The sequence below is a fragment of the Paracoccidioides lutzii genome, assembly GCF_000150705.2.
Source record: "Paracoccidioides lutzii Pb01 unplaced genomic scaffold supercont2.22, whole genome shotgun sequence".
NCBI classification, from domain to species: domain Eukaryota; kingdom Fungi; phylum Ascomycota; class Eurotiomycetes; order Onygenales; family Ajellomycetaceae; genus Paracoccidioides; species Paracoccidioides lutzii.
Genome location: NW_015440968.1, coordinates 78716 through 104395, shown reverse-complemented (window position 1 = coordinate 104395; position 25680 = coordinate 78716). Strand labels below are relative to the sequence as shown.

General features: G+C 47.3%; 5 protein-coding genes across 5 annotated transcripts; 1 reads left to right on the top strand and 4 right to left on the bottom strand.

Annotated features, from left to right (window-relative positions):
- Positions 1–709: 709 nt before the first annotated feature.
- On the bottom strand, positions 710–8340 carry PAAG_07108 (regulator of V-ATPase in vacuolar membrane protein; the record flags this gene model as incomplete). The annotated part of the gene is made up of 10 exons (XM_015846129.1): positions 710–2317; positions 2377–3300; positions 3539–3639; positions 3872–4361; positions 4442–4689; positions 4756–5002; positions 5070–5513; positions 5580–7862; positions 7964–8152; positions 8260–8340. The coding sequence occupies 10 exons, from the start codon at positions 8338–8340 to the stop codon at positions 710–712; spliced, it is 6615 nt and encodes a 2204-aa protein (XP_015700564.1).
- An 828-nt stretch (positions 8341–9168) lies between these two features.
- Positions 9169–12581, bottom strand: PAAG_07107 (hypothetical protein; the record flags this gene model as incomplete). Its single annotated transcript, XM_002790825.1, has 2 exons — positions 9169–12446; positions 12521–12581. The coding sequence occupies 2 exons, from the start codon at positions 12579–12581 to the stop codon at positions 9169–9171; spliced, it is 3339 nt and encodes a 1112-aa protein (XP_002790871.1).
- Positions 12582–13591: 1010 nt separating this feature from the next.
- Positions 13592–16913, bottom strand: PAAG_07105 (isoleucyl-tRNA synthetase; the record flags this gene model as incomplete). Its single annotated transcript, XM_002790823.2, has 2 exons — positions 13592–16402; positions 16485–16913. The coding sequence occupies 2 exons, from the start codon at positions 16911–16913 to the stop codon at positions 13592–13594; spliced, it is 3240 nt and encodes a 1079-aa protein (XP_002790869.1).
- A 382-nt stretch (positions 16914–17295) lies between these two features.
- PAAG_07104 (intracellular protein transport protein) lies at positions 17296–20432 on the bottom strand (the record flags this gene model as incomplete). Its single annotated transcript, XM_015846128.1, has 6 exons — positions 17296–17391; positions 17445–19166; positions 19230–19693; positions 19788–19983; positions 20036–20086; positions 20157–20432. 6 exons carry the CDS (start codon positions 20430–20432, stop codon positions 17296–17298), a joined length of 2805 nt encoding a protein of 934 aa, XP_015700563.1.
- A 664-nt stretch (positions 20433–21096) lies between these two features.
- On the top strand, positions 21097–24600 carry PAAG_07103 (5'-3' exoribonuclease; the record flags this gene model as incomplete). The annotated part of the gene is made up of 5 exons (XM_015846127.1): positions 21097–21403; positions 21592–21869; positions 21918–22043; positions 22107–23842; positions 23910–24600. The coding sequence occupies 5 exons, from the start codon at positions 21097–21099 to the stop codon at positions 24598–24600; spliced, it is 3138 nt and encodes a 1045-aa protein (XP_015700562.1).
- Between the last annotated feature and the right edge of the window lie 1080 nt (positions 24601–25680).

The window sequence follows — 25680 nt, the reverse complement described above, 5'->3', positions numbered from 1 at the left end:
GAAGTTGAGGTCGCTATTCTTTGAAAAGCCTTCATTGTGGATCCCCGCGTGCAGTAAACATGTTTGAAACGAATCGCAGTTGGGAGTTTGAAGTGGCCCTGCTCTGCCATCACGTGGCCATTGCAACGCGAAACACCCACTCACTGTGGTCTGCTTCCACCAATCGCCAAATTGCCACGAACTCACAAGACTTCAATTCACTATAAGTGAATGAGTTGTCATGAATCGATCCTGTGTCACCCATCGTTCGTGTCCTGTCGCTCTCTAAAATTGTATGGAGTCGCTTCAGGTCTGACAAAAGAGTGGTATAAGAAATATGTCCAAGATTATATATATATAATTGGAGAGGGTTTTTATAAAGTAGGGAGAAACGTTAAACTTTATATAACTATAGATGTACGTATTCAGAATAGGGTATCAGGAGATGTATGTCCCATACCATCTTGCAATATGCTATATACATATCCAGGAGAAAGATGGTCATAAAAAGGGATGGATATAAACTCACAATACCATGCCATGAAGAACATATAAGTATAATGGAGAGAAAATGCCTTCCCATGTTGCTCCAAAATGGGACCAGAAACAACCATACAAAACCAAACAATCCAAATGAGAAACTCCCAAACGCCGTGGAGTTTGTGTGAATGTATACAGGACATCTTGGAATATCAAGTAGCCACAAATAAATAAAGATAAAGATAAAGACTCACAGATGGGGAACTCCAGCACTCGCCAGTACTAGATTGATAATACTCACGACCCCCTCTCCCAAAATAAGACCAGACGCAAGAATCACAACAGTCGACCCCGCGTCTGAATCGTCATTCTCATCCTGGCCGTAGCCAATCGCAGCATTATCTCCCACACCACCATCCTCATCACCACGCCTAACAGCAAAGGAACCCGATCTCCCAGATGGTAGCTCAGTCGCGTTATCGTCATCGTCTCCATTATTCGACAGCGTAAGTAGGCGGGCATGACTATCATCCGTACCATCTCTTTCGGAATGGCCTCTTCGTTGGCTGTGTCGTTGTCGTTTACGACCCCACCACCATGCGATAACTCCCCCAATGGCCCTGGCAAGTGTGAATGATGGCACATTATACATACCCACAGCAACTGCAATGCCGCCTGGTATCCATGCGCGCCATGGTGCACTTCCCCTTCTTCCCCCAAAACCACCTTTCCCATTCGTAGGTACCGAAAACGAAGGTGACGCGCCAATGATTCTCAAAATCGTGGTGCTGGCAAACATCAGGCCAGCAATCGCGGCTACCGGCCATGCCATGGCTGGCAGGCCCTGTCCCGTCACTAGTCGCGCGGTGAATATCCATACGTATGCCGTGGGTACCTGGAACATGGAGCTAGGTACGTCGTATACAGAGATGTACAATTTGTACACCGCAGCGGAAACCACAGCGCCAAAGAGGCTGCCGATGACTTGTCCATAGAACTGTGCTTTGGGGCTGGCACCCAGCAGGTGGCCGGTTTTGAGGTCTTGCATCATGTCACCTGCTTGTAGAGCGCCAGCTTCGGAGACGGCTCCGGCTAGGAGGTTCGTGACGACTGCGGTGCGACGGGTGTGGCTGGAGGTCGGGGTTGCAAAGGCGAAGATTAACTGGGTTAATTTGCTGATCCCGGATACGGGGTTGAGGTCCGTCTCGCCTTGGGCACGAACACCCATTATGGAGAGGAACAGGGCGAGAATGGTGGCGAGGGTTGAGAGAGCAGGGTTGATAAGGCTACCAAAGCTAATGTGCATGCACATCACGTTGAGGACTAGTGTGAGCGGGAGGAGGATGAGTACAGTACCTGTGGATATGAGCTCGGACGATGGGGCATCATGCTCTTCGTGCTCCTTTATAACGGTGTGGCTAATGGCTGTATAACCTGTTCGGCGAGAAGAGAATGTCAAAAGATTCCGCCAGAAGTTTTTCCGGGTTATGTTGTGCTGTATTTTCGCTAGAAGGCCCGGCCCGTACGTGATAAATGGTCGGACAATCAACCAGCCAAGGCTGATGATTGAGTCCGCGAGCATGATGGAGAGGGAAACCCAGACAATCCAGCCTTTGCTGCCGTCTTTCCAGCTGTCGACAGGCCCAGGAGCCCATCCCCGATGTTTGGCAAGTGGAGAAAGTAATCCCCAACCCAAAATCGCCCCGATTAACATATGCAGGGATGTCGAAGGTCCCATTATTATACCCTGGCCAATATATGCTGGGGAAGGATTTAGTGTCCACAGCCAGTGAGTTGCAAGTGGAGACCCAAGAATAGGAAGATCGCGAAGATGCGGAATGAAATAGGAGATGAGAGTCTAGAAAAAAAATTATATCAGGAGCATATCAAAGAAAACAGAACCGGGAGCCCTCTTACATATACCGCAGATATCCCAAATGCGTAGGTCAACAATTTAATCTTCTCCTTCCAATCTTTCCTCCTATCCCGCTCAGCAAGTGCAAAATTCGAAATCGAATGCGAGGTGTCCTCCCCATCATTACGAGATAGCGATTCCTGTTCATGTGCCGACCTCGACCTCCGCCTCTCTCTTTCAGCATCTGCCTCGGTTCCCTTCCCATTCTCCTCTGTCTTCCCACCGCCATGTAGCACCCTGATTACCAACGCCGTCGCCGTCCCACTTGGAAACTTCAATTTCTCCCTCACAATAACATCCCTTCGCAACGGCACCGCAAACACAACCCCAAATAAACAGACACCCAAACTCCAAACAACCAATTTCCAAAACGACAACTTCAAAGGGCCCCCTTCACCTTGTCCATCATCGCCTCCATTCTTCCCATCAGGTCCCTCCCTTAGCAAAAACTCCATCGCAGGGATCACACCCACAAACCCACAGCCCAATGGCATTGTCCCCACAGCCCCCGCAACTGTCTGAATAAGAACATTTTCGATTGGTGTGAAGGGGAATGAGAGATGTCGGGACATGGACTTGAAGACGGCAAATCCGATCAGAGCAGACGGCATTGCCATGCCGCTGATCCAGCCCGTCTGGAGACCGAAGTATGTGTTTGAGAAGGTGATGAGAGTACCGATTGCGAGACCCATGAATAGGGATCGTGCGGTGAAACTTTGCGGGGAGGTTCGGGGGCGTTGCTGTTCTTCTGTACGGGAATTGTCGTCCATGTTCTCATTGTCAGGATGAAAATAACTGACACTATCATCGATGCCATCATGGCCAAAATGTGTCTCTGTGATGCACCTCGATGAACCTGAGCCGGAGGACCGGGACTGTCTCACAGAATCACTGTGGTTGGACGGAGACGGGCCTGTCACAGCCATCTTGAAAGGACCTGAGTGAGCACAGCAGATCGACGGAATCTCCTCCGCCAACGCTCGTGGAAGCTATGTGTTATAAAATCCCGACAGAGCGTCTAACCAACATGACGAGTCTAACTGCGCTGAACAAAAATATGTACAAAGTGCGAAGTGTTGATATAGTATATATGAAGATGATGCAAGGAGAACTGAAATAGCAACCTCGGATGGGATTACTAATAATTTGATGTGACCAACTGACGTCATGGTGCTTGGTGTAGTTTATCGATGGAGATAGGCCCAGCGGAGAACGGGATAGTTTCAGGTCTCTCTTGTGACAGAGAATAATTAAGTATGGGTATACTAATATACACGAGCTTCTAGATTAGCAAATACAATAATAACCCGGACAGTGTCCGGAAGAGATGGATTTCCTTTGTAAAACAAGGACAAAAGAAGAGTACACGCATGAATGAAACGAGCCTCCCCATTTGAAAATGCACCCCGAAACCGACAGTTAAAGCATAACCCGAGCATAATCTAAATGAAGTATCCCCTTCTAAATACTGAAAAGAATTTAATCAAAAGCCAAAACTATCCAACAATGAATTGGAATCCGGTTCCTCAAACATAGACGGGGACCTATGCTTCCCATTCTTCGGACTAATTTGACTCTTCAACTCCTCCTGTAACCCTGACGATAGAGGCATATCAGCAACAACCAAACTGCTCCTCCGTTTCAGCAGCTTTCGCAGATCCGGCGTTGCGAATGATAAAGGTGTGGGTTGATTTTTTCTGGGTAGAGGAGACGGTTTAAGGAACTCCCATTCCCGCACGAGGTTGAGAGCGAGAAGATCGCAGCCCATGCGGTCATATAGCCGGGCGTTGCGCATGACAAATTCCCACTCGTCCCTGGCTGGGATTTTCATCGCGCCTGTAAGTGTTTGCATGGTCTTGTCGCGGAGTTGTTTGTAGAGGATGACAAGGGCAGGATCGTTGGATAGGTACGATTTTGCCTGTAGCGCAATTGTCCCAGGGTGAGTGGGAGAGGAGAGTGAGGATGCGATAAGAGTTTCAATTGGTGACTTCGTGATTAAAATCATTAGTTATCGGATTTCTTGAAGGCGGGGTTTTGTATTCATTGTCTTGCAAATGATGAACTTACTATCAACGCGCGTACAGCCATATCTCGTCGATTTAATAACCAAAAACCCCATGTTGCCATCCACCGATTTCCTTCAGAAGTAGCATTGACAAGAATTTTCTCTAAGATCTCCTTGAGCACTGGCCCATCATCCCCTTCGTAGGCTCTTGAAATCGTAACAGCCAACTGCACGTCCTGGAGTTGATTCATGCATACGTAAACAGCATCACGCAGGTGGTCTGCCAGCAGAAAGAAAGCAGCAGCATACTCTGTGTCATCACTGTTAGCAGCAAGAAACACGATTATGCAAGTATCTACAATATTTATATTCTTACCAAATCTCCGTTTCCCAAGCAATGCATATGCATTTTTAAGTGCCGCTGTTCTCCACCTTGGTTCGTTAAAGTTATTGCACAATAGCCTCTGGGTCGCAGACTGTTCACGATTCCAGTTTGCCATTCGCCAAAGACCCTGGAGAACGTTCTTCTTCCTAAGCGCGAGGTAATAAAGGCTGCAGTCGATGGGATTCTTTTCGTCTGTTTTGGTATATTCGTTGCGCGCAATGACTTCAAGTTGAGTTCGCTAGTAGACGAAGAAAAGGGACGTCAGATAAAGCAGTCGCATTTCAAAGTTCAAAAATGTTACTAACCAAGGCATTCAAATCCGTAATCCACATGAATAATCCGCTCTCCCTCGCATGTTCCCAAAGCATTTTGCTATGGTATTGCCTGGAGACCAGATCCGCGAGGATCTCATGACTGTCGCTGTGCAAAGCCCATACAATCTCGCGCCATGAGATAGAGGGCTGTTCTGGAAGACCCTGGCTTTTCCTTAGCATGTGTTGCCGGAAGAAAAGTATATACCGGGCAGCGTTGTCATCCATTGACCGACGATATTTGTCGACAGTTGCCACACATTCAATAATATCAACAACACGGAACTGCTCCGTACTTGTTAGTTGAGGCAACGCGACTCGCATCAAATTCTCATTCAGCGACCTTGCGAGCGTCTCATCCACAACAGAAGCTTCATCATCCGTTGTAAAGTCGGCATAGTGTGAATTCATTTCTTTCCAATTTACCTTTGTCAATATCTGGGTTGTTGACTGTTAGTTCACTCATTTTATCAAGCACGAAGTCCCCAGCCAACAGAAACTTACATCGTCATTTCGATATATGTCTTCAAGCGGGATATCCAGGAATGCATCAAGTTCGTCCCCCTCGGTATAGAATTTAAGTTTTCGATACAGACTTGTGAGAATTAGGTGTACCAAATTTGTCTTTCCGGAAAGAATGCATTGTGACAAAAACTGGGGATGAAACACTGGTAATGTGCCATTCAACCGACTAACAGCGTCGAAAAGATCCACATACGTCTGACGCGCTGGGAGACGAAGATTAGTGACCAACCAGTTGCTGAGTTCGATATGCTTGTCATAGACAAATAGCTGATTGCCAGATCCAACAACAAGATTACCGTTGCCAAGCCAGCAAGAGTCACCAATCGGGTGAGGTGTTAGATCCCGTATACAGATTTCCCTGATCTGCGTCCAGGATGGCCCTGCGTCAAGGTAGTCGTACCGTAGCTGGGACATAAGAACCACCTTGTGGGGAAATCCAACGGCCAGAATGGATTGAGTATGAGGTGTTGACGCCCAATCTAGATCCTTGATAATATCCTGATGCGAAAAACTCTCCTCAAACTCCAACTGAGATCCAGTGGTATCCCATATCGTGAGTCGGGTTCGATTTTGGTCAACGATTGCTGCCTTTCGCATTGAAGCACCGCTAGCAAGTGACGGGTTACCTATCCCAGTCTCAACCGTAGAGGTTAGGAGCCAATCAATTTTCTCGTACTCCTTATCAACTTTCGCCGTCCAGGTCCTGACTGTTCCACTGTTGGTGTATGACAGAGCTATATCAGTTGCAAAAAGATCAAGGAAACCGGAAATCATCATAGAAGAGCCCGCTGGGTCGATTGGTAAAATATAAGCCACATCTTCATCAATACCGAGATTGAACGTGCAAAATTCCCGCATCTTAGGACTATGGAATCCATTTGCCCCATTCACAATAACATGCTCTTCTGGAAGCCCAATTTCCCAAGCAACTCCAGTCATATCGGCGGCAATTGCCGCCACGTAGACGGTTGAACTGTTCTCCTCAGTAGTCGGTAGGAGTAAGACACAAAGTGGTTTCGACGCCAACCTGAAATCGCATGTCGCCACCCTCTCCGCATATAATGAGCGGGTATCCCAAAGAGAAATGCTTTTGTGGTGTAGATTTATCAGGAATTTCCCATCACCAATCAAACAAGTGCGGTGAATATGAAGATCTGAGTAGAGAGCACTTTGTCGAACAAGAACAGAACCGGAACTGCTAGCCCTCTGTCGCCAAACCGTGGCCTTGTTATCATCAGTACGCGAAACAAGAACTTTCCCACTGACATTCCGTACTATCTTCTTGACAGGTCCTGCATGCCCGGACCATACTGCTCTGGAAGTCAACCGCCTCTTTCGCTGCGATGGATCAAACAACACCTCCACCCTGGAGTCAAACCACTCAATCCGCCCATCAAAATAATGGACCAAAATCGTGAACGAGTCTTCAGATTCTCCACCAGCAAAGGCATAAAATTGGGCATAGTCATCACTTGGTTGAATGCCTGAAGCAAAGGATATGTTCAATCCTTCCACATGTGTTATATTGAACATATTCTGGGATGGCCGTGCTTTGCATCCGACATTCTCAAGTCCCCATGCAGACATATGGCCTCTGCCATCCATGACAATACACACTTCCGGGCTTTTTGTTGCCACTTCCACAAGATGCTCCAGCGCAGGATTATCCCCTTGTTGTGTAGCCCCGGACTGGACGGCATGTTCCGTAGCAACGGAAAAGTCTCGACCGTCAATTATGAACCCATACCTCCTTTTTCCAAACTCACTATTATCAGGTTGCCTTGGCTGAATCGCATCAACCATATCGATCTCTGTCCAAAGTTGTAGCGCCGACATGGAACCTGTCCGATCCATGGCCGACCAAACCCGTATTTTATTATCCGCACATATCGTATAAAGAATATTGTCCATGGTCTGTTCCGGATGTTGCGGCCGCCTCCAGTGCATGCCTGTGACGGTATCTGGGTGAGGAAGGTAGGAGATCTCGAAGCGGACATCGTGCGTGTTGAAAGAGAGTCGTTTCCATATCTTGACCAGACGATCGTATTGGCCCGTGGACGCTATCAAGCTTGCATCGTGGGAGAATTGCGCAAATTTGACCGGATTTGCTATGTCTCTCGTCCAGATTATTTGCGGCTCGTCCGTGAGGTTCCAGAGAGCTAGGCGCGAGTTACCAGCAAGGAGCTCATTGGCGGCGCCCCATGATAGCACATTGACTCTCCCGTCGTCGTCCGGGGCGCGAAACGTATGGCATAAACTCCACTTATTATCACGTTAGCCGCTAATTACCCTAATATTTAAACACCCGCTCCCTTCTAAACCCATGTATAAAACAAAGCAGTATGTAGCGGGAGTCTCCGGACCTTCCAGGTATCATCGCCAACCAGATATGGGTTAAAAACCGAAATATCCGGACCCCCAGCCACCGCAATTCTACCCGAAGCTTCATCGATTACGATAGCTTCGAGTTGTTCCGCGTCATCCAGGTAGATGGTCTGTTGGAGCTTGTGCGCTCCGGTGAGGATGACGAGAGCATTGCCGGAAATGTAGGACTAGAAAACAACGCAGGCACGAAACCCCAACATTAGCAACATTTTACATATACGTCCTTATTAACTCTGAGGAGAAACCCCAAACTCCCAGGCACATGTATACTTACAATTATGCGGACATTTTCCCACAGCGCGGTGCTCAGGGTCTGGAGCTTCGCTGGGGGCCTGCCAGGCAGCACCGCCCGCATAGGAACGCTGGAAGTCGCCAGTTTTGATGGTCGCGGCCTCTTATACCATCGCCGAGAAGAATACGGTTACGGGGTTCTGCTTTCTTAGAGACCGTAATTATCCGGTAGTACAGTTGTATGAGGTTAGCGGAGCTTGTTATCAGAGGGAGAATATAAAATCAACCGCTTGTTAGTTGCGTAGTCAGCATACCTTGAGCTGCCGACGTCACCACCAGAACACAAAGTCAGACCAACTACTCAAAATATGGATTTTTTGAGGCATCCAATAATGAAACAATATCATATATGGATGGATCCATGGATCTTTGCTAAGAGCCGCTTAGTTAGTTATGGAATAGTTATCTAGAAGTCCTCCCTTCTTTGAATACAGAAACATAATAAATAATACCCAGCGGGAAGCTCATGCGACACACCTGCAGAGCCCATTAAAACACGCTAAATAGTTAGACTAGGATCCCTCTTCACCTGAACCATTCATGTGCACCTCTCCATGACGATGGCAATGCTTGTTAATGGGAATTAAAAATAACTTCAAAAAAAAAAAAAAAAAGCAATAAGTCAAATCCCACCAAGAAACCAAAAAACAAGGGCAATCCGTCCTGCTCTATTCTGGTATATAATAACCCAATTAACCAAGACCGAGAACAAGGCCCGAAAACACCTTTCATAAATCACATATATATATCCCATCCAGCAACCAGGGAGTAAAACAAAATGCCAAAAACCATTAACCCTACTCCAAATCTCATATCGTATCATAGGAGTGAAAAAAAAAAAGAAAGAAAGAAAGAAAGAAAAAAAAAGAAAAGAAAGAAAAGAAAAGAAACCTTAGTTGGGTTTATTCGTAGATCTTTTTATTGTAGGGGAGAGAGGTTCATCTTCATCCACATCACCATCCTCATCACTATCACCACACTCTTCCTCTTCCTCCTTCTCGTCAACAAACCGCACATTAGCCCCCAGCGAACTCCGCCGAATATTAACACGCCCTCTCGCCGGAAAGCGTCGCGGTTCTGTCCGCACCTGCTCCGCCCTTAGACGAGCCGCAAATGGAGTCCTAATAGGTGTAGCAGGAGTCGTAGACACTTGCGCCAGAGCTCTAGCCCGCGCAGCCCGCTTTGACGGGCTATTCAAATAACCGGGCGTAGGTATCGGAGTTTGTGCAGTGAATGTCAGAAGCGGGCCCAGCTCACTGGGACTCATAGTTTGTTCCACCGAGGGCCATGGGTCGACGATGGGCTGCCTTGGTGTTTCCAGGACGCTGTAGCCATAACCACTACCGGCTTCTCCAGCTCCAAGAATAGAGGAACGCGGCATGTCTTTATCATCTAGTAGTCGCTTTGTTTTGTCATACCAATGCCGGAGCATATTTCTGTAATGCTTGCGGAGATTTCGCTCATATAGTGCATCTGCCGTTTCTATAGTAGCTTTGATTTGGAAAATGCGTAGAGACAATTTGCGGAATTGCGCTGCAGCCACGGTGGAGACGTGTATTTTGAAAATATGTGTAGCTTTCTCCTCCTCTGCAAGGATTTTAATAAATGACCCAACCATCCGTGTAAGGTAGCTGTAGACCAGCTGGCGACTGTAGTATATATCCGCGTCACGATTGTTGGCTTGACGCTGTGAAGTTTCTGCTTGCCATTTGTCAAACGCCTCCGTACCCATTTTGAACAACCGCATTCGATCCATCTCGACAGCCTGGCGTTCTAGCCGTGCAATAGCATCCGTATTGGATCGCCAAACTGAAATTGCTTGAGCGGCTAAATTCTTCTTTATCCTCCGTCTGACAGTCGCGTAGGCATCCTGCCGTCGTTTCTTGGACGAATTTGCCGTAGCTGTGCTCCATTGCTTAAGACACCTCGTCATCAGGAAATAGAAATGAGCATCCTTTGCCCAGGCCTCCATTTGCGCGATATGTTGCATACGATTCCTCCAGGCATCAAGAGTCTCCTGTTCAAGCCTTGGCGCGTAGAACACCTGTGCGACATGCTCCCGTCGTCGTTGGACAGCAAGCTTCTCCCTCCAGTTGTGGAGTTTCGACCGAAGTAGTTCCCGTCCGCGATGAGCGCGGAACTCCTCCTCCTTAAACAGAAGGCGAGTATAGATCCCTCGGGAATTTAAGGTCATTCTCTCAAACATCTCGCGCTTTAACCGCAGCTCATGGATTCTTGTCATCAGCCGCATCCGTGCCAGCAGCACCCATTTATACAGCGTCTGCAAAGCGACACGCTCGTCAATGCGTGCTGAAAGTGCCAAACAGCGCAAGCTGTCATTCCATGTAGTCCATGCATTCCGCATGATCCGGAGACGATCAAATTCCCGTGCCTGTCTCGACATGCGTGCTTGTAAAGCCCATGTCTTGAGGGAGGAGCGGAGGATTCTCTCGTCAACGGATCGGGAGACTCGCACAACGATCGGCTCCAGATGTGTTCTAATGCGCCATTCAGAGAAATAATTTTCGAGGAGCCCAGTCCTCCACCGGCTCTCTGCTCTTTTATGAGCTGAGAGAATAGTACACGTCTTCTGAGACCATTTCTGGAACGTTGCCTGGAGCAAAGCCCGTCTGTTGCTCGAATCTATGTCCTGGTCAAGTTCCCGTTGGGTTCGCAATGCGCGGAGCCATGCTAATAGTGACTTGTGCTTTAAACGATAATCCCTCCATTGAGGAGCACGTCGGTCGCAAAACGACCAGAACCACTTCCAATATGCTGACTTGATCAGGTTTTCCCGATAAATTGCATCAGGCTTGACTTCGTTTCTCTCGATTAGTTGAAATTTTGACTTCCAGGCTTTGAATGGCTTCATCAGCGCAAATCGCTGGGCTTTCATCTCGTTTACCGCCGTTATCTCCCGCCAGGCATTGAAATACTTGATGGATAAGATATGCTCTCTCGCAGCAGAGGTTTTCTTCACCTCATCTGAGGTAATATGTGCCCAATGAGTAAATGCCTTCGTAAGCAGATATAGATCTCGAGCTCGGGAAGCTCGTTTCTCCAGGTGTCTGAAGAATCGTTCCACCTGGGATTCCTGGCGTTTTTGCCGCAGTGCGCCTCGCCAAATGTCGAAGGCTTGTCGATGGAGAGTGGTTGCATCATGTTTGGCTGCAATCTTCTGCATCTCGTCGAAGACTTGCTGTTGTCGCTTAGCGCGTGCCGCCCATTCATCAAATATTCGTCGGAGCGCGCTCCGTTGACGATACATATTGAATGTAGACGCATCCCGAAGAAGATGGGAAAGAGAAGGCTGGTATAATAGTTCTGGGGGTAGTGGTCCTCTAGGTATAGGATCCTCATCCTGCAGAGGTGAATCGAGAGATTCAACAGCAGATGACTCGTTGCTATCGAAGGATAGCCGCTTTGGTCTGATATGGTTTTCGGGTTTGGCATGATTGATACGCCGATCCAGATGCTGTCCATCCAGATACCTTTGTGGTTCTGGGGTCTGGATTACAGAAGCACCAGCCTGCGATTTATGACGGCTATTCCTCTTTTTGCCTTTGTCCCCTGTCATCCTGTCCCCAGCTTCCAAAAGCGGGGGTACCGGTGCATGTCGAGGTGGCTCTTTTCTCCTGCTAGGGGATGCAGAAGAGGCTCTTGTACAAATATCCAGTCTCGAAACTGACAACCGTGAACTGGGTCGACATATACTCTTCTGTGTAGTCTCGTTGGCCGCATCGTATATCGAATTAAACGACGCTCTTCTAGAGCGCCGTCCTTTATTGGGGGTATATCCATTCGGTAACCATTGTCCGGCACGCTCTTCCTTGACCTGCGCAACATTCGTTTCCATATCCGCAGCATGACCCTGTTCAATTCCCTCTCCTTCCCCCCCTGTCTCATCACCATACTCAAGTCGAATGCCGTTCCGCAGCAAAAGCGTCTCGAATTTTTCATACAGCGTATTACCGGGTGCTGACTTGCCCCCCAGCTGGAACAGAAAACGCAGGTACGTCCGGTCGGTTTCCGCCTCGATGCCATTTTCCGACAGCACAGAATCGTACGCGGCGAATACAGCGCGAAAGGGGAGTCGATCGACATTGGGCTGCTGCTCGGCGCGGGTGATGATTTGAAGGAGGATGTTGACATCTTCGCGAAGCCTCGAAGCTTCGAATCAGCGCCAAGCCTTCTTCGCTAAATATAACGCGCAGACGTAAGCGGATAGAAAAGAAACAACTGACCTTGGTCTGAAAGTAATAGTTGCTCGTCCGGAGCGGTTTTGGGGCCAAGCGGTGGATGCATCTAGCGTTTTGCGACCTATGGCGCGTTGTTTGATACATAGAAGCGAAGCAAAACATTCATCGCATCGCCATGGGGCAAGGACAAAGGTGAGAGCAGACAATGAGCAGCGGCGGCATTCATGTTTCTACCCAGGCCCCTCATATAAGAACCAGCAGCGGGAGTTGGACGCAGAGAGGCATTATCACTATGATCATCTGCGACAAACCTTCGCACTTGTTCCTGCGCGGTAACAGCCAGCGCGGTTCGCGGATCGCTGAATCACCGGGCTTATATAAGCAGCCCTCCCTTTCTCTAGTTAACTACCGCGGTCATTTCCAACCTCCAGAACACTGGGGTTTAGGAAATAATTATTTCAGATCCCTCTTGAGCTGCCTTACGATATGTCCGGCAGAACAAGACCAATCGAGAAATTTGCAAAAGCCGCTGCCCAGTGTTCCGCCCAGGTTCGTCGGTGGCTTGTCACCATGTCTTGAATCTTCCATAAAGCCCTCCCCTCCAGAGCCTGCCTAGGTAACTTTGTCAAAACTGATCTTGATTTCTCTTTGATATAGGCGACGGCGTACGGGAAATGTGTCTTCGCAGACTATAATACGGTACGAAAGGATATGTGCATACATGAGTTTATAAAGCTAAAAGACTGCTATCTGGTAAGGTCCAGATTCTGACCGTATCACTCATCCCTGAGCTAACCTTGCATGCATGTAGGCTGCGGCTAAAAAGCCATAGATGGGGTGGAATGACGATAATATAGCTCTCATTTCAGAAAACATAATATGATGATATGATATATCCTAGACTACGTGTAAAATAGTGAAATCAATTGGAGCCAAGAATGATTCATCCTATTCATGTCTAATTGAGTGAGAAAGAAGAAAAACTCAACACCAACTTCTTTAAATCTATCCCACATTCCCCCACCCCCCGGTTCTCGTAAATGAACTTTTTTGTATCATAAAAAGACCTCCTTAATTTCCGAAAACTTTTCATCTCTTTGTAGAAAACACTCCCAACTACAACTTCACCAGTCTAAGCAAGAACGTCGCCTTTTGCACCTCTTGCTCCTCCTCTAGAATGATCCCCTCCTCCTCGCCATCAGGTGCCTTCCCTTCAACCTCTGTCACTATATGCTGGTCAATGGGTCTACGCAGCGCTTTTTCAATCGCCTTAGACTGCGTCTGGAACACATGCTCAATGCCAATATTGTCCGGGTCAGAGAGAACCCGATACTCCATGCCCACGTCGTCAGTCGGAACCAACCCAGCCTTCTTCCGGAGCCTCTGAACCCTGTTCACGATCTCTCTGGCCAATCCTTCCTCAGCTAGCTCTGGGTATAAAACCGCGTCCAAGATGATGAGGACATCGTCATCAGTATTGGTTTCGAAATCCTTGGAAGATTCATCTTCTTTCAAACCACGCTTAATCACCAGATCACCATCAACAAGTTCGATGCCGTCAACAACCATCTTCTTGTCAGCGACGAATTGCTTAACGTCGCTGCTTGGGAGAGAAGGAAGTGCTTTTTTGACCTTTTGTGCATCTTTTTTCAGTTTCTTGCCTAGGATCGGCCAGTCTGCAGTGACACTGTATTGGACGTTATATTTATCTTCGTCAGATGAAAGTTTAAGGTCCCGAATGTTCAATTCTTCCAGAATGTAGCTTTCAAGCGATCGCACATCATCCAGATATTGCTGGTCCTGGTGGATCACAACGAGGGTCTTTAGTGGTGACTTGAGCCCGATGCTTCTGCGTTCACGCGCAATACGACCAAGCTCAATCACCTTCTGCATCCTACCAACCTGCCTCTCAATGATTTCGTCAAAAAGCTCTTCACGAACTTCAGGGAACGGGAGGAAATGGACGCTGCGACTGTCTTCCGCTTGAAGAGATTTAGGGATGTGGGGAAGAAGACGAAGGTAGATGTTATCGGTAATGAAAGGGATGAAAGGTGCGAGGCCACGGACTAGGGTATAAAGGACCTCGAAAAGGGTGTTAAGGGCGTGTAAAGTGTCGTCCAATCCAAGTTCTCCCTTCAGCCTCTTGCGGTTGAATCGAATATACCAGTTGGTGGTGTTGTCAATTAGTCCTAGGAGTCGTGGAACAACGGTGTAAAGCCGGTACCCAGCCATCTCCTGGTTGACAAATTTGAGCAGACTCTGGCAGCTGGCTAAAATCCAGCGATCCATGACATTGGTGTTAGTCGCTTCAGCGGCAGGATCGAAGACATAGTCAACATTTTCGATCTTCTTAATCAGGGCAACCTGGGCTTCAAAGAATTTGTAACTGTTCCACAAGGGCAGGAGAACTTTGGCGACAATTTCCTTTACGCCTGATTCCTTGAATCGTAGAGGTTCTGCGCGAACGACGGGAGAGTTGATAAGGTACAGCCGAAGGGGATCGGATCCATAGCGATTCATAATGAGGGTTGGGTCTGGGTAATTTTTCAATCGTTTGGACATCTTTTTGCCGTCCTCAGCAAGAACTATTCCGTTAACAACACAGTTCTTGAAAGGTAGCTTTCCAAATAGATGCACTCCAAGAACGGTGAGGGTATAAAACCATCCACGAGTCTGGTCAAGGCCTTCTGCAATGAAATCACCGGGGAATGACTTTTCGAATTGCTCCTGGTTCTCGAAGGGGTAATGTTGCGAAGCATACGGCATGCTTCCGGATTCGAACCAGCAATCAAGAACTTCATCGACACGGCGCAATACACCTTTTCCTTGCTTGCTAGGAATGGTAATGTGGTCAATCTTGTCACGATGCAGGTCAGTCAATTCGCCGGTATAGCCACTCAGCTTTTTCAACTCCTCAACACTCCCAATGGCGATGATTTCTTTAAAGTCGTCGCTTGCCCACAAAGGAATCGGGGTTCCCCAATATCGATTTCTCGAGATGTTCCAATCCCTTGCATTCGTAATCCAGCTGGCGAATCGTTTATCCTTGACAAAGGATGGGATCCAATAGGATTTCTCGATTCCCTCCAGCATCTGAGGAATTATGGGGCCGATTTTGACGAACCACGAGGGTACAGCTCTATAGATGAGGGGTGTGTCAGATCGCCAACAGAATGGGTAACTATGGGTGACCTGGCCATCAACAACCAAGCGTCCAGCTGCTTTCAGGTGTTTTATAATCGCTTTGTCTGCTGCCTTTACATGTTGGCCAGCAAAATCCGGAACCTCAGAGGTAAAACAACCTCTCTCGTCAACCGGGTTTGGCGGCAGCCGGGTCTCTGTAAGAATACCATTCTCCACAGCCACATTGTAATCTTCTTCACCAAAGGCTGGAGCCTGATGAACAATACCAACACCATCGTCCGCAGTGACATACATCGCATTGATAACCTGGAATCCTACCTCTTTAAACTCTTCATAGAAATAGTCAAAGAGAGGTTTGTATCTCCACCCTTTCATAGTTGATCCCTTGAGGCGCTCAAGAACTTGATACTTCGCCTTCTTCGGGTCCTTATACAGCGTCCCGAGTAAAGATTCGATCAGGAAATAGTTCTTCCCCGATGCCACATCGTGAATCTTCACATATTCGAGATCAGGGTGTACGGCGAGCGCGACATGCGACGGCAAGGTCCATGGCGTAGTTGTCCAAGCTAGGAGGTTTGTCTGTGGATCATCGAGGAGCGGGAAAGAGACGACTACCGCGGGGTCCTGCACATCCTTGTAGTTTTGCTGGGCTTCGAAGTTACTCAGGGGTGTATTGAGCGCTGTGGAGTAGGGCATAACTCTGTATCCTCGGTAAATCATCCCTTTATCGAAAAGTTGTTTCACTATCCACCAAAGACTCTCCATAAATGAAGTATCCATCGTCTTGGAAAGTCAGTATTACAAATGTTCAGAGCACTGCGCAAAAGTTGCGCGACACTATTCTTTTAAAAAAATTCACACCCACCTTGTAATCATTGTCAAAATCAATCCAGCGCCCGAGTCTGTCAATAATCTCCCTCCACTCCGTAGCGAATCTCATGACAATCGCTCTACACTCATTATTGTATTTTGCGAGGCCCAGTTTCTCCACCGCTTCCGATCCGGACATGCCCAAGGTTTTGTCGATTTCGTACTCGATAGGAACGCCATGGGTATCCCAGCCGAATCTGCGCTCGACATAGCGTCCCTTCATAGACCAGTATCGCGGAATGATATCTTTTATGGTGGAGGCTAGCAGATGGCCATAATGCGGAAGCCCTGTCGCAAAGGGAGGTCCATCGTAGAAAGTGTATGGTTCTCTTCCTCGAGACAGTTCGACTTGTTTCTCAAAGGCGCCAATTTCCTTCCATCGTTTAAGGACGGCCTCCTCTTCTTTTGGGAAGTCAACAGCCATCGCCAGCCGATTCTCTACGGAGTAGTTTGTGGTGATTTGCTGTCGCAAAGTGTGGTGCGGGAACGATGAGTCTTTTCAGGTAAATATTTTTAAGAGTCAAGGTTTGGGCGCTTGGTTAGGGTTACCCCGCCACTGAGATATTCCAGCGTTGGTGGGATGACTCCCCATTCGGCAGAGGCCATAACTTCAGGACTCAGTAAATAATATCGAATAATATCAATATTTAAGTCATTGAGCATTATACGTAAATACTATCATATTCTCTAATGCTAGGAAATATTTGGAGGCTAAATCCGAAATGGTACAAACCGCTTCCGTGTCATAAGCAGGTATCAATTAGCCACAACCGGAATTACAGGGGGAACTATGTATGGGATAAGGATCAACCAATCGTTTTTTCCACTCCATCCTCTTCTTCCTCTCCGTCATCCCCATCTTCATCCTCAGATACTTCTACCCCAAATTCCTTCAAACGTTTCTATAACTATGGGTTAGCGTAATTCTACACGAACATAACGCAAGAGTGCTTACCTTGTCCTGGCCCCGTTTAGCCTCCAGGTCGCTAAAAACGATCAATAGATCCTCAAGTTCTCCCTGCGCAGCCTTTCTGGCCTCTTCCCTCTCCTTCGATTCGGCCTGTGCTGCTTCCAGCGCAGCCTGGGCAGCTTTGAGTTCCTTTTCTGCCTTAGCAACACGTTCATCGCACTCCTCAGTACGTTCTTCCGCGCGTTGATTCCGTGCTTCCAATGAAGACAGCTTCGAGGAATACTCCTCGTGGGCGGTTTGAAGATCCTGTATATGATCCTTACCAGCCTTCTCAAGGCTTGCTTTCAGTTCTTGTATAGTGTTTTTCAAATCTGCCACTTCAGCCTCGTGTCGCTCACGGATCTTTGAAGCCTTTTTCTCGTATTCCGCGGATTTCTGCTTGAGCTGTGTGTCAATATCCCGTAGCTGTTCCCCATGTTGTCGGAGGAGATCGTTTCGAGACTGTTTGTTCCGCTCCTCAAGTGTTCTTATCTCCTCTTCGTGGTTTCTCTGGAGAGTTTCATTTATATGTTTGATACGACCTAATTCAACTGCTGTTGAATCCTTCGTTTTTCTGTGGTCAAGCCGTTCCTGCTCCAATTTTCGTTCTAGGGTCAATAGGTCTGATTCCAACTTTTGAATTACTTGGCTCTTATCCTCTACCTGTGCTCGGAGAGTGTCAACCAATTCACGCGATATTCCCTTCTGGATTCCATTGGCAATAATGGGTACCTCGAAGCCAGGGTCACGATCTATAGCACGGATCAACCGACTAAAATTGTCCTTTAAAAAGTTGATGAACGTTGTGTCGAAATATACTTCGGGCAATCCATCATAACCCCCCTGCGCCGTCCGGGGTAAAACTTCAAAATCTCGCACCAGCGACAGCTCACGGAGTTTAGTGATCTTGTCAATGTATTGTTCCCTTCCCAGCCCGCTGGTCAATAGCTGATGTAGTGTAGCGCGGGGTATTGGAGAATCTTTGGTGGAGAATTCGTAAATTATGCCAAGCAGGACAGCTGAAAGGCCAGGAAGGAGTGCCTTGGATGAAGTATTTTGTTTCGTTTCTTGTATAAGCCTCTGGACGATGCTTCCCTCGCCGAGGAAATCATTAACAACGTCTGGGTCTTCAAAAAGCCAACCGCAAAGAAGCATTAAATATCCCACGGAGATCCTTTCATCATCATTCCTTTGCATGACAGAGATCAAATTGCCTGCAATTGCTTGGACGCAGGTAATAACTTCTTCACCACTTGATGCATCGCCTTCAGTGACTTTCATAGCGAGAGCTTTCGATTCAGTGTCCTCAAAAACCAGATGGAACAGTAAAACAGCTGCAAGCCATGGTTGGTACGGGTCGGTATTCCCCCTGCTACCTGGCGGCTGGAGGAGAATTGTAAAAATATTAGGAATTTGGTCTTCTCCACTGTTATGCCCCTCTATTGCCCTGCGGAGAAAATGTAGTCGAATTCCTGAATGGTTTGAGAAAAAGGCTTTGACACAGTCGCAGGCAGACAACCTTGCATCTAGAAAACTGGCCGATTGTGACTCGAGAGTTAGGCCGAGAAGAGCCTCTATTACATTATGCGTTTCATAAGTGCTTGTTTTTGAAGCACCATTTGTAAACGGCTCTTGATTTTTTTTGGGTCCAACAGCGACATCTATATCTGCAAACTGTTCTTGCAACGCGGAATTTCCACGTATCAAATCCGCACACGTTGCAAGTGCCTACAATTATTGCTAGAGTTAGCAAAACCTATACAGCATTGAGTCCGGGGAATAATTACATACCTTAGCCTTGATCGTGACATTGAAGCTTGGGTTGAATGCTGTACGAAGAACCTGCTCCATAACCCCATTTTGCCAAAACGCAGACTGATTGACCGGCGTACTGACCCCCCCCCTGATAAGAAATAACTGTATTATAGCCAAGAGCCCCCATAAATTCTTATCCCGATGCTCCAATAGCCACTCGGAAAGGCCACCTTCGATTTCTTCCTCCTGGTTTGCCGCAACAAGGAGCGTTGCAATCCTCTTCACACAGCCTGTTTCACGGAAATATGACTGATTCGAAACATTAAGCGCTAGAAGGTTCCCTAAAAGCGAAAGACAATCTGCAACAACCATTGTTCCGTGCGTTAAAGAGCCCTCGGCCTCTACTATGGAGAAAATAAGCTCGAAGGCATTCTCAAAAGCCACAACCTTTTGAAGTTCCGCGGATGATGGCGTCAATGCGATCAAAAGAAGGAGTGCCTCTTTACTCCAAATCAAGGAGGAAATAAATCAGCGTCGTGCTCCGCAAATGTGGCAACCACACATCGGGAGACAGCAAGATGAACGTAAACGTACCATTGCGCACAGGTTCACGGCTATCACTCAGGACATTAACCAGCCGTGATATTCCTAATGGTGCGGTAAAAATACATTCTTGAGTTCTTTCTGGGCGTGCGCTCGATATACGTGACATCAATTGAAGGGAATATAGTCGAGAATAAAACTCCTTGGCATCTAAAAGATCTAGGAGAATCGTGATGTTGTCTTGCCGCTGTTCAACCTCGTCAATAAACTTGAAGCTAACCGATATGAATCCCACTTACCTGTGTAAACTCATCCGCAAGCCAAAGTGCAATTTCATCAGATGCTTCCGGCTGCAATCGAACAGCGGTTAGCGGCCAAGTTTCTGCACCAATAAGTAAACAGTTAAAAGGTGCAACATACACTGCTTTCATCCGGAGAAAACAGCATCAACAATGTCTCCAGAACCACCTTGATAGTATCGACATCCTCTGCATCGTTTCGCAGGCTGTTGATCAGCGGACGAAGGCCGCCGGATGCAACAGATGCAGGATATTCCTTCGCAAAGCTCCGGAGACCTAAGATCGCTGCTCGACGGTCCTCCAGCAACGTCGCGCTCTGGAGCCTGTTGCTCAGGGTATTGATAGTATCCGCAGCCGTCTGTCTCGCCGGAGCTTGGGACTCGAGAATTCGAAACATGGCAGCAGGTGAGTGCTCAAACGCATGATCGCTCTAAACCTCAGCAGCCGTTGTTCGCAACCATTGAACCCTTCTACTGTCTGAGGGTGGGGATTGTGATCAAATAGTTCAACGGTCGCTCTCCACCCATCGCCGTCCGTCCACAGTAAATAGCTATCACTGAAATCGATGCCAGAAATAACCACAGTACATACAATCCTACGCTCAAGCTTAATTCATACGTTCTCCCAAGGTTGTGCGTGTAAATAGCTGATGTTCAGAGGTAACACTGTGCTTTGGTACACCTGTCTCCACCGAAATGGGACAGAGATATCATGTGACCTTACCTCGGAACATCATTTGTCCGGTACTTTGAAATCTCCCTGGAGGATCTGCTACTTTCCAGCAATAAGAATCGTAAAAAATTGTTCAGGTTGTTAAACGAGCATTGCAACTTCAACCCTGCGAGGCGGCTTCGAGTTGAACTGCCTTTCGCACTATCGTTTGTGTTGTTTCAAGCGGAAGAACTGGGGCACTTATGGTTTCTGACCATATTTATTCATCGCAAAGCCCTCCGTCAGCTTCGCGAAAACTCGCGCTGGATTGAGCCGTGCCTGTTAGCATCGGGATAGAGTACGTGTTGGCTGGCTTGACAGGTTTTTGACAGGTGCATAATACCGCCAACATGGGTGTACCAGCGCTTTTCCGATGGTTATCTTCCAAATACCCTAAAATCATATCTTCGGTCGTCGAAGAATTGCCGCAAGAAATTGATGGACAGGAGGTTCCCGTGGACACGACTAAACCGAATCCAAATGGCGAAGAAATGGATAACCTATACTTGGACATGAATGGAATCGTCCATCCATGTACCCATCCCGAGGGCAAGCCACCTCCTTCAAACGAGGAAGAGATGATGTTGGAGATTTTCAAGTATACAGATCGGGTTGTGAACATGGTCAGGCCCAGGAAACTGTTGATGATTGCTGTTGGTATGTTCAGCTACCGATGCGTTGGAATTAGATGTCTCCCTTCGAACCATTACATTATTATCGCATTACGATGATTCTGTTATCTCGGAGGGGAGTACAGCGTTTAATTTCCTACTCTCCTTTCCCACCCCTTTGCATGATATTATATGAACTTGTCCTGCTAACACTTTCTATTTTGTTTTGCCCAGATGGCGTCGCTCCACGTGCTAAAATGAACCAACAACGTTCTCGTCGATTCCGCTCTGCCCAAGAAGCCAAGGAAGCTGACGAGAAAAAGGTAGAGTTTGCCAAATTGCTCAGAAAACAAAATGGGAAGAAGAGCTGTGAGGAGATTGTAGAGGAAGTCATTGTGAAAACATGGGATTCCAATGTCATCACACCTGGCACACCTTTCATGGATATCCTTGCTGCAGCTTTACGGTATTGGGTTGCATATAAACTCAACACTGACCCTGCTTGGGAGAAGGTTTGTTTGCCTCAATCTTATTTTCATTCACAAGCTAACCGGTTCTAGTTGAAAATTATCATTTCAGATGCCACAGTTCCCGGTGAAGGTGAACATAAAATTATGGAATTCATCAGATCACAAAGGTCCTGTCCTGAGCACAACCCAAACACTCGCCATGTGATATATGGTCTTGTAGGTTTTTTCGTCCAAGACACAGCTTTCCATTCCAAATGACCGCTGACTGTTTATTTCTAGGATGCTGATTTGATTATGTTGGGACTTGCAACGCATGAACCTCACTTTCGAGTTCTTAGAGAAGACGTGTTTTTCCAAGAATCTAAAGGGCGAACTTGTCATTTATGTGGACAAACTGGCCATATAGCCGAAGCCTGTAAAGGCACTGCAAAAGAAAAGAATGGTGAATTTGATGAAAAGGGCAAAGGAAGTTCCCTCAAGCCTTTCATCTGGCTCCATGTCTCTGTACTTCGTGAATACCTCGCTGTCGAAATGCACGTTCCGCAGCAACCTTTTCCCTTCGATTTAGAGAGAGCTCTAGATGACTGGGTGTTTATGTGCTTTTTCGTGGGAAATGATTTCTTGCCCCATCTGCCATCTTTAGATATCAGAGAAAACGGCATCGATACCCTGATTGCTATATGGCGCGACAATATACCTGTCATGGGTGGTTATTTAACCAAAGATGGCCATGTTGATTTGAATAGGGCACAGCTTATCTTACAAGGACTGGCTAAACAAGAGGATGCCATTTTCCGTCGCCGTCGCCAAACTGAAGAAAGAAAAAATGCGAACGCCAAAAGGAGGAAAGAGGAAGAGAGAGTCCGGGAGGAAGAGCGTTCACGAAAACGACGTAGAAGCTCTCCTACTTATGGGACAATGAGAAATGAGCTCTCTCTACCCGCCCCGCCACCACTCATGGTTCCTGGAAAGGGCAATATTTCTAGGGCTGAGAGGGAACTCACACACTCCATGGTTGTGAACCGTGGCGCCATTTACAAGGCAAACATGGCCAACAAAAGCGCGGCTGCGGCTATCAAAAGTCAACTCTTCAAAGGCGCTAGTAGTAATGGTGATTCTACTGGTATTGATGCGGAAGATTCTGTGGATGGTGCAACCGATGCTTCTTCACCAACTCACCTAGGCAAAAGAAAGGCCGACGCTCTAGACACAGGAACAGAGTCCGAGACGCCTTCAATAAAACCACAAGACAACGATGATGATCTACCTCCGGACACAGTTAGACTGTGGGAAGAAGGGTACGCTGATCGGTATTACGAGCAGAAGTTTCAAGTTCATCCAAAGGATATCGAGTTTCGTCACAAGGTAGCCAGAGCTTACGTTGAAGGCCTAGCATGGGTGCTCCTATACTATTTCCAGGGCTGCCCTTCATGGACATGGTATTACCCGTACCATTACGCTCCTTTTGCTGCCGATTTCGTTGACCTGGGCAAAATGAACATTGAATTCAATAGAGGGGCACCATTCAAACCTTTTGAGCAATTGATGGGAGTCTTACCGGCGGCATCCAATCACGCAATCCCAGAAGTATTCCACGACCTAATGTCAGATCCGAATAGTGAAATCATCGACTTCTACCCTGAGGAATTTCCAATAGATCTTAATGGCAAGAAATTTGCATGGCAGGGGGTAGCACTTTTACCATTCATTGACGAGAAACGTCTCCTGGTTGCGATGGAGAAGCGATATCACCTCTTATCGAGCGAGGAGCATGCTCGAAACTCAATGGGGAGAGATGTGCTCCTCGTATCCGATCGACATCCGTTATACGATAATTTAACCGCGAACTTCTATTCCAAGAAGCAAGGACTACCGAAGTTGAAGCTAAACATGCGAGTGAGCGAAGGTTTGGGAGGTAAAGTAGAGCGCAACGATGCGTACGTTCCGCATAGCTCTCTTGTCCCTCCATTTGATAACGTGGATCTACCCACACTGGATGAAGATCATTCAATAAGGTAAGTTCTCTTTTCCCCAAACATTGAAGCATTTCGGTAGTCCTTTCCTTAGTTTAACTTGAAGTAGTGTCCTCTACGATATTCCCAAATCCATGAACACTCACAAATCGATGCTTCTAAGAGGCGTAAAGCCTAACCCTCCAGTCCTCGATAAAACCGACATCGAAATCACCAGAAACAAAGCTCAGCGGTCCGGCCGCTCCTTTGGAGGAGTGCCGTTCAGCAATGGTAGGGGCAGAGGTGGTCCAATGTCATATGGCAGCAACCGTCCCAATAACGATAGGCCTAACCCCTTTGCCGCTCATATTAACCCTGACTTCGTGCCACCGCCAATACCGCCATCGCATACGGGTGGGCCCCCAGCAGGATGGGCCCCTCCACCCCCAAGGATGGTTGGTGGTGCATATGGTGCATCTCGGTTCGACAGGCTCCCACAAGCTCATCCCTACCAACAACAACGGAGTCATAGCTATCCACATCAATCCGGACAACGTGGTCAGTACTCTCAGTCATATAACCAACCAAGGGAATACGGCCAAGATAGGCTATCTGGTCAAACCCAGCAATACGGGCAAAGAGGAGGGTATGGACAGTATCGAGGAAGCCATAATACCTCCGGTGGTGGTGGTGGTGGTGGAGGAGGAGGCAATGCAGGCCGAGCTCGGGGCGGCGGATCCTATAGAGGCGGTGGCCGTGGATATTACCAAGGCCAAAACACTTATAATGGCAACCGCCATGATGGATATGGGCGGTATTGATTGGAGATGTTTTTCATTTAGTTAGATGATTGTTAATGTACGGTATTTTGAAATACATATTGCTTTTTTGCGGCTTTTGTTGGATGTAACTGTTAGTTAGGGACGAATTCAAGTGCGATTCGAGTTCAGAAGTATTGGGCACACGTTGCCCGGGCAGCCGCCCCACCGCACGTGATTGTGTATATAGATAGTCTAGCTAGCCTTTCATCTGAAGAGGAGATTGAACCATCCCACAAGAAGTTAAAATGAATATAACTACCATGGAACATATCAATTATGGAAAGCAGATTTATATTCCCTCAGCATACGTTTCGGGAATTGTATGGGGACCGTATACTGTATACAACCTATGGTTGAAATTCGGTGTCAATAATTGAATTCAATTGCGCGACCTAGTTCAAAAATAGAATAGCCTGGTGTTTTTGCGCTGTATCAATACAGCGATAGGTAAGTTAACAAACTCTCGAAGGGCTTAACGTAATTCCACACTGAGCGAGACACCCCAGCGAGCGTGACACCATTTCAAAATATCATCTAATTCAACTACCCTTCCACTTCAACGCGCAATTATGCCACCAATTCGCAATAAAAATTCTTCAAATTCTATTGAGAGAGAGGGGAGGCTTGAACTCATGATAAAATCTATTCAAAATGATGAAAAACTCTCAATTTGTGAAGCTGCACGCCTATTTGATGTTTCATCTTCTACTCTTGGTCATCGACTGAGTGGCAGACCTGCACGGGTGAATTTACACTCAAATTCACACAAAATTGACTCAGACTGAAGAGGATAGGCTAGTTGAATGGGTGCTGGGCCATGTTAAACAAGGATTTCCCCCCCGGTCGGCATTTGTTGAGGATATGGCTAATTATCTTCTTACCTTATGGAATTCCATCATCTCTACCATCTCTCCCCCCCGGGTCAGCAAGAACTGGATTTCAAGACTGATTAAACACTGTACAGAGCTTCAAAGCTGCTATTTCAGACGCTATAATCATGAACAAGCCAAATGCGAAGATATCAGGGTTATACAGGATTGGTTTAAGATCTTGAAGACTACAATTGCTGAGCATGGGATT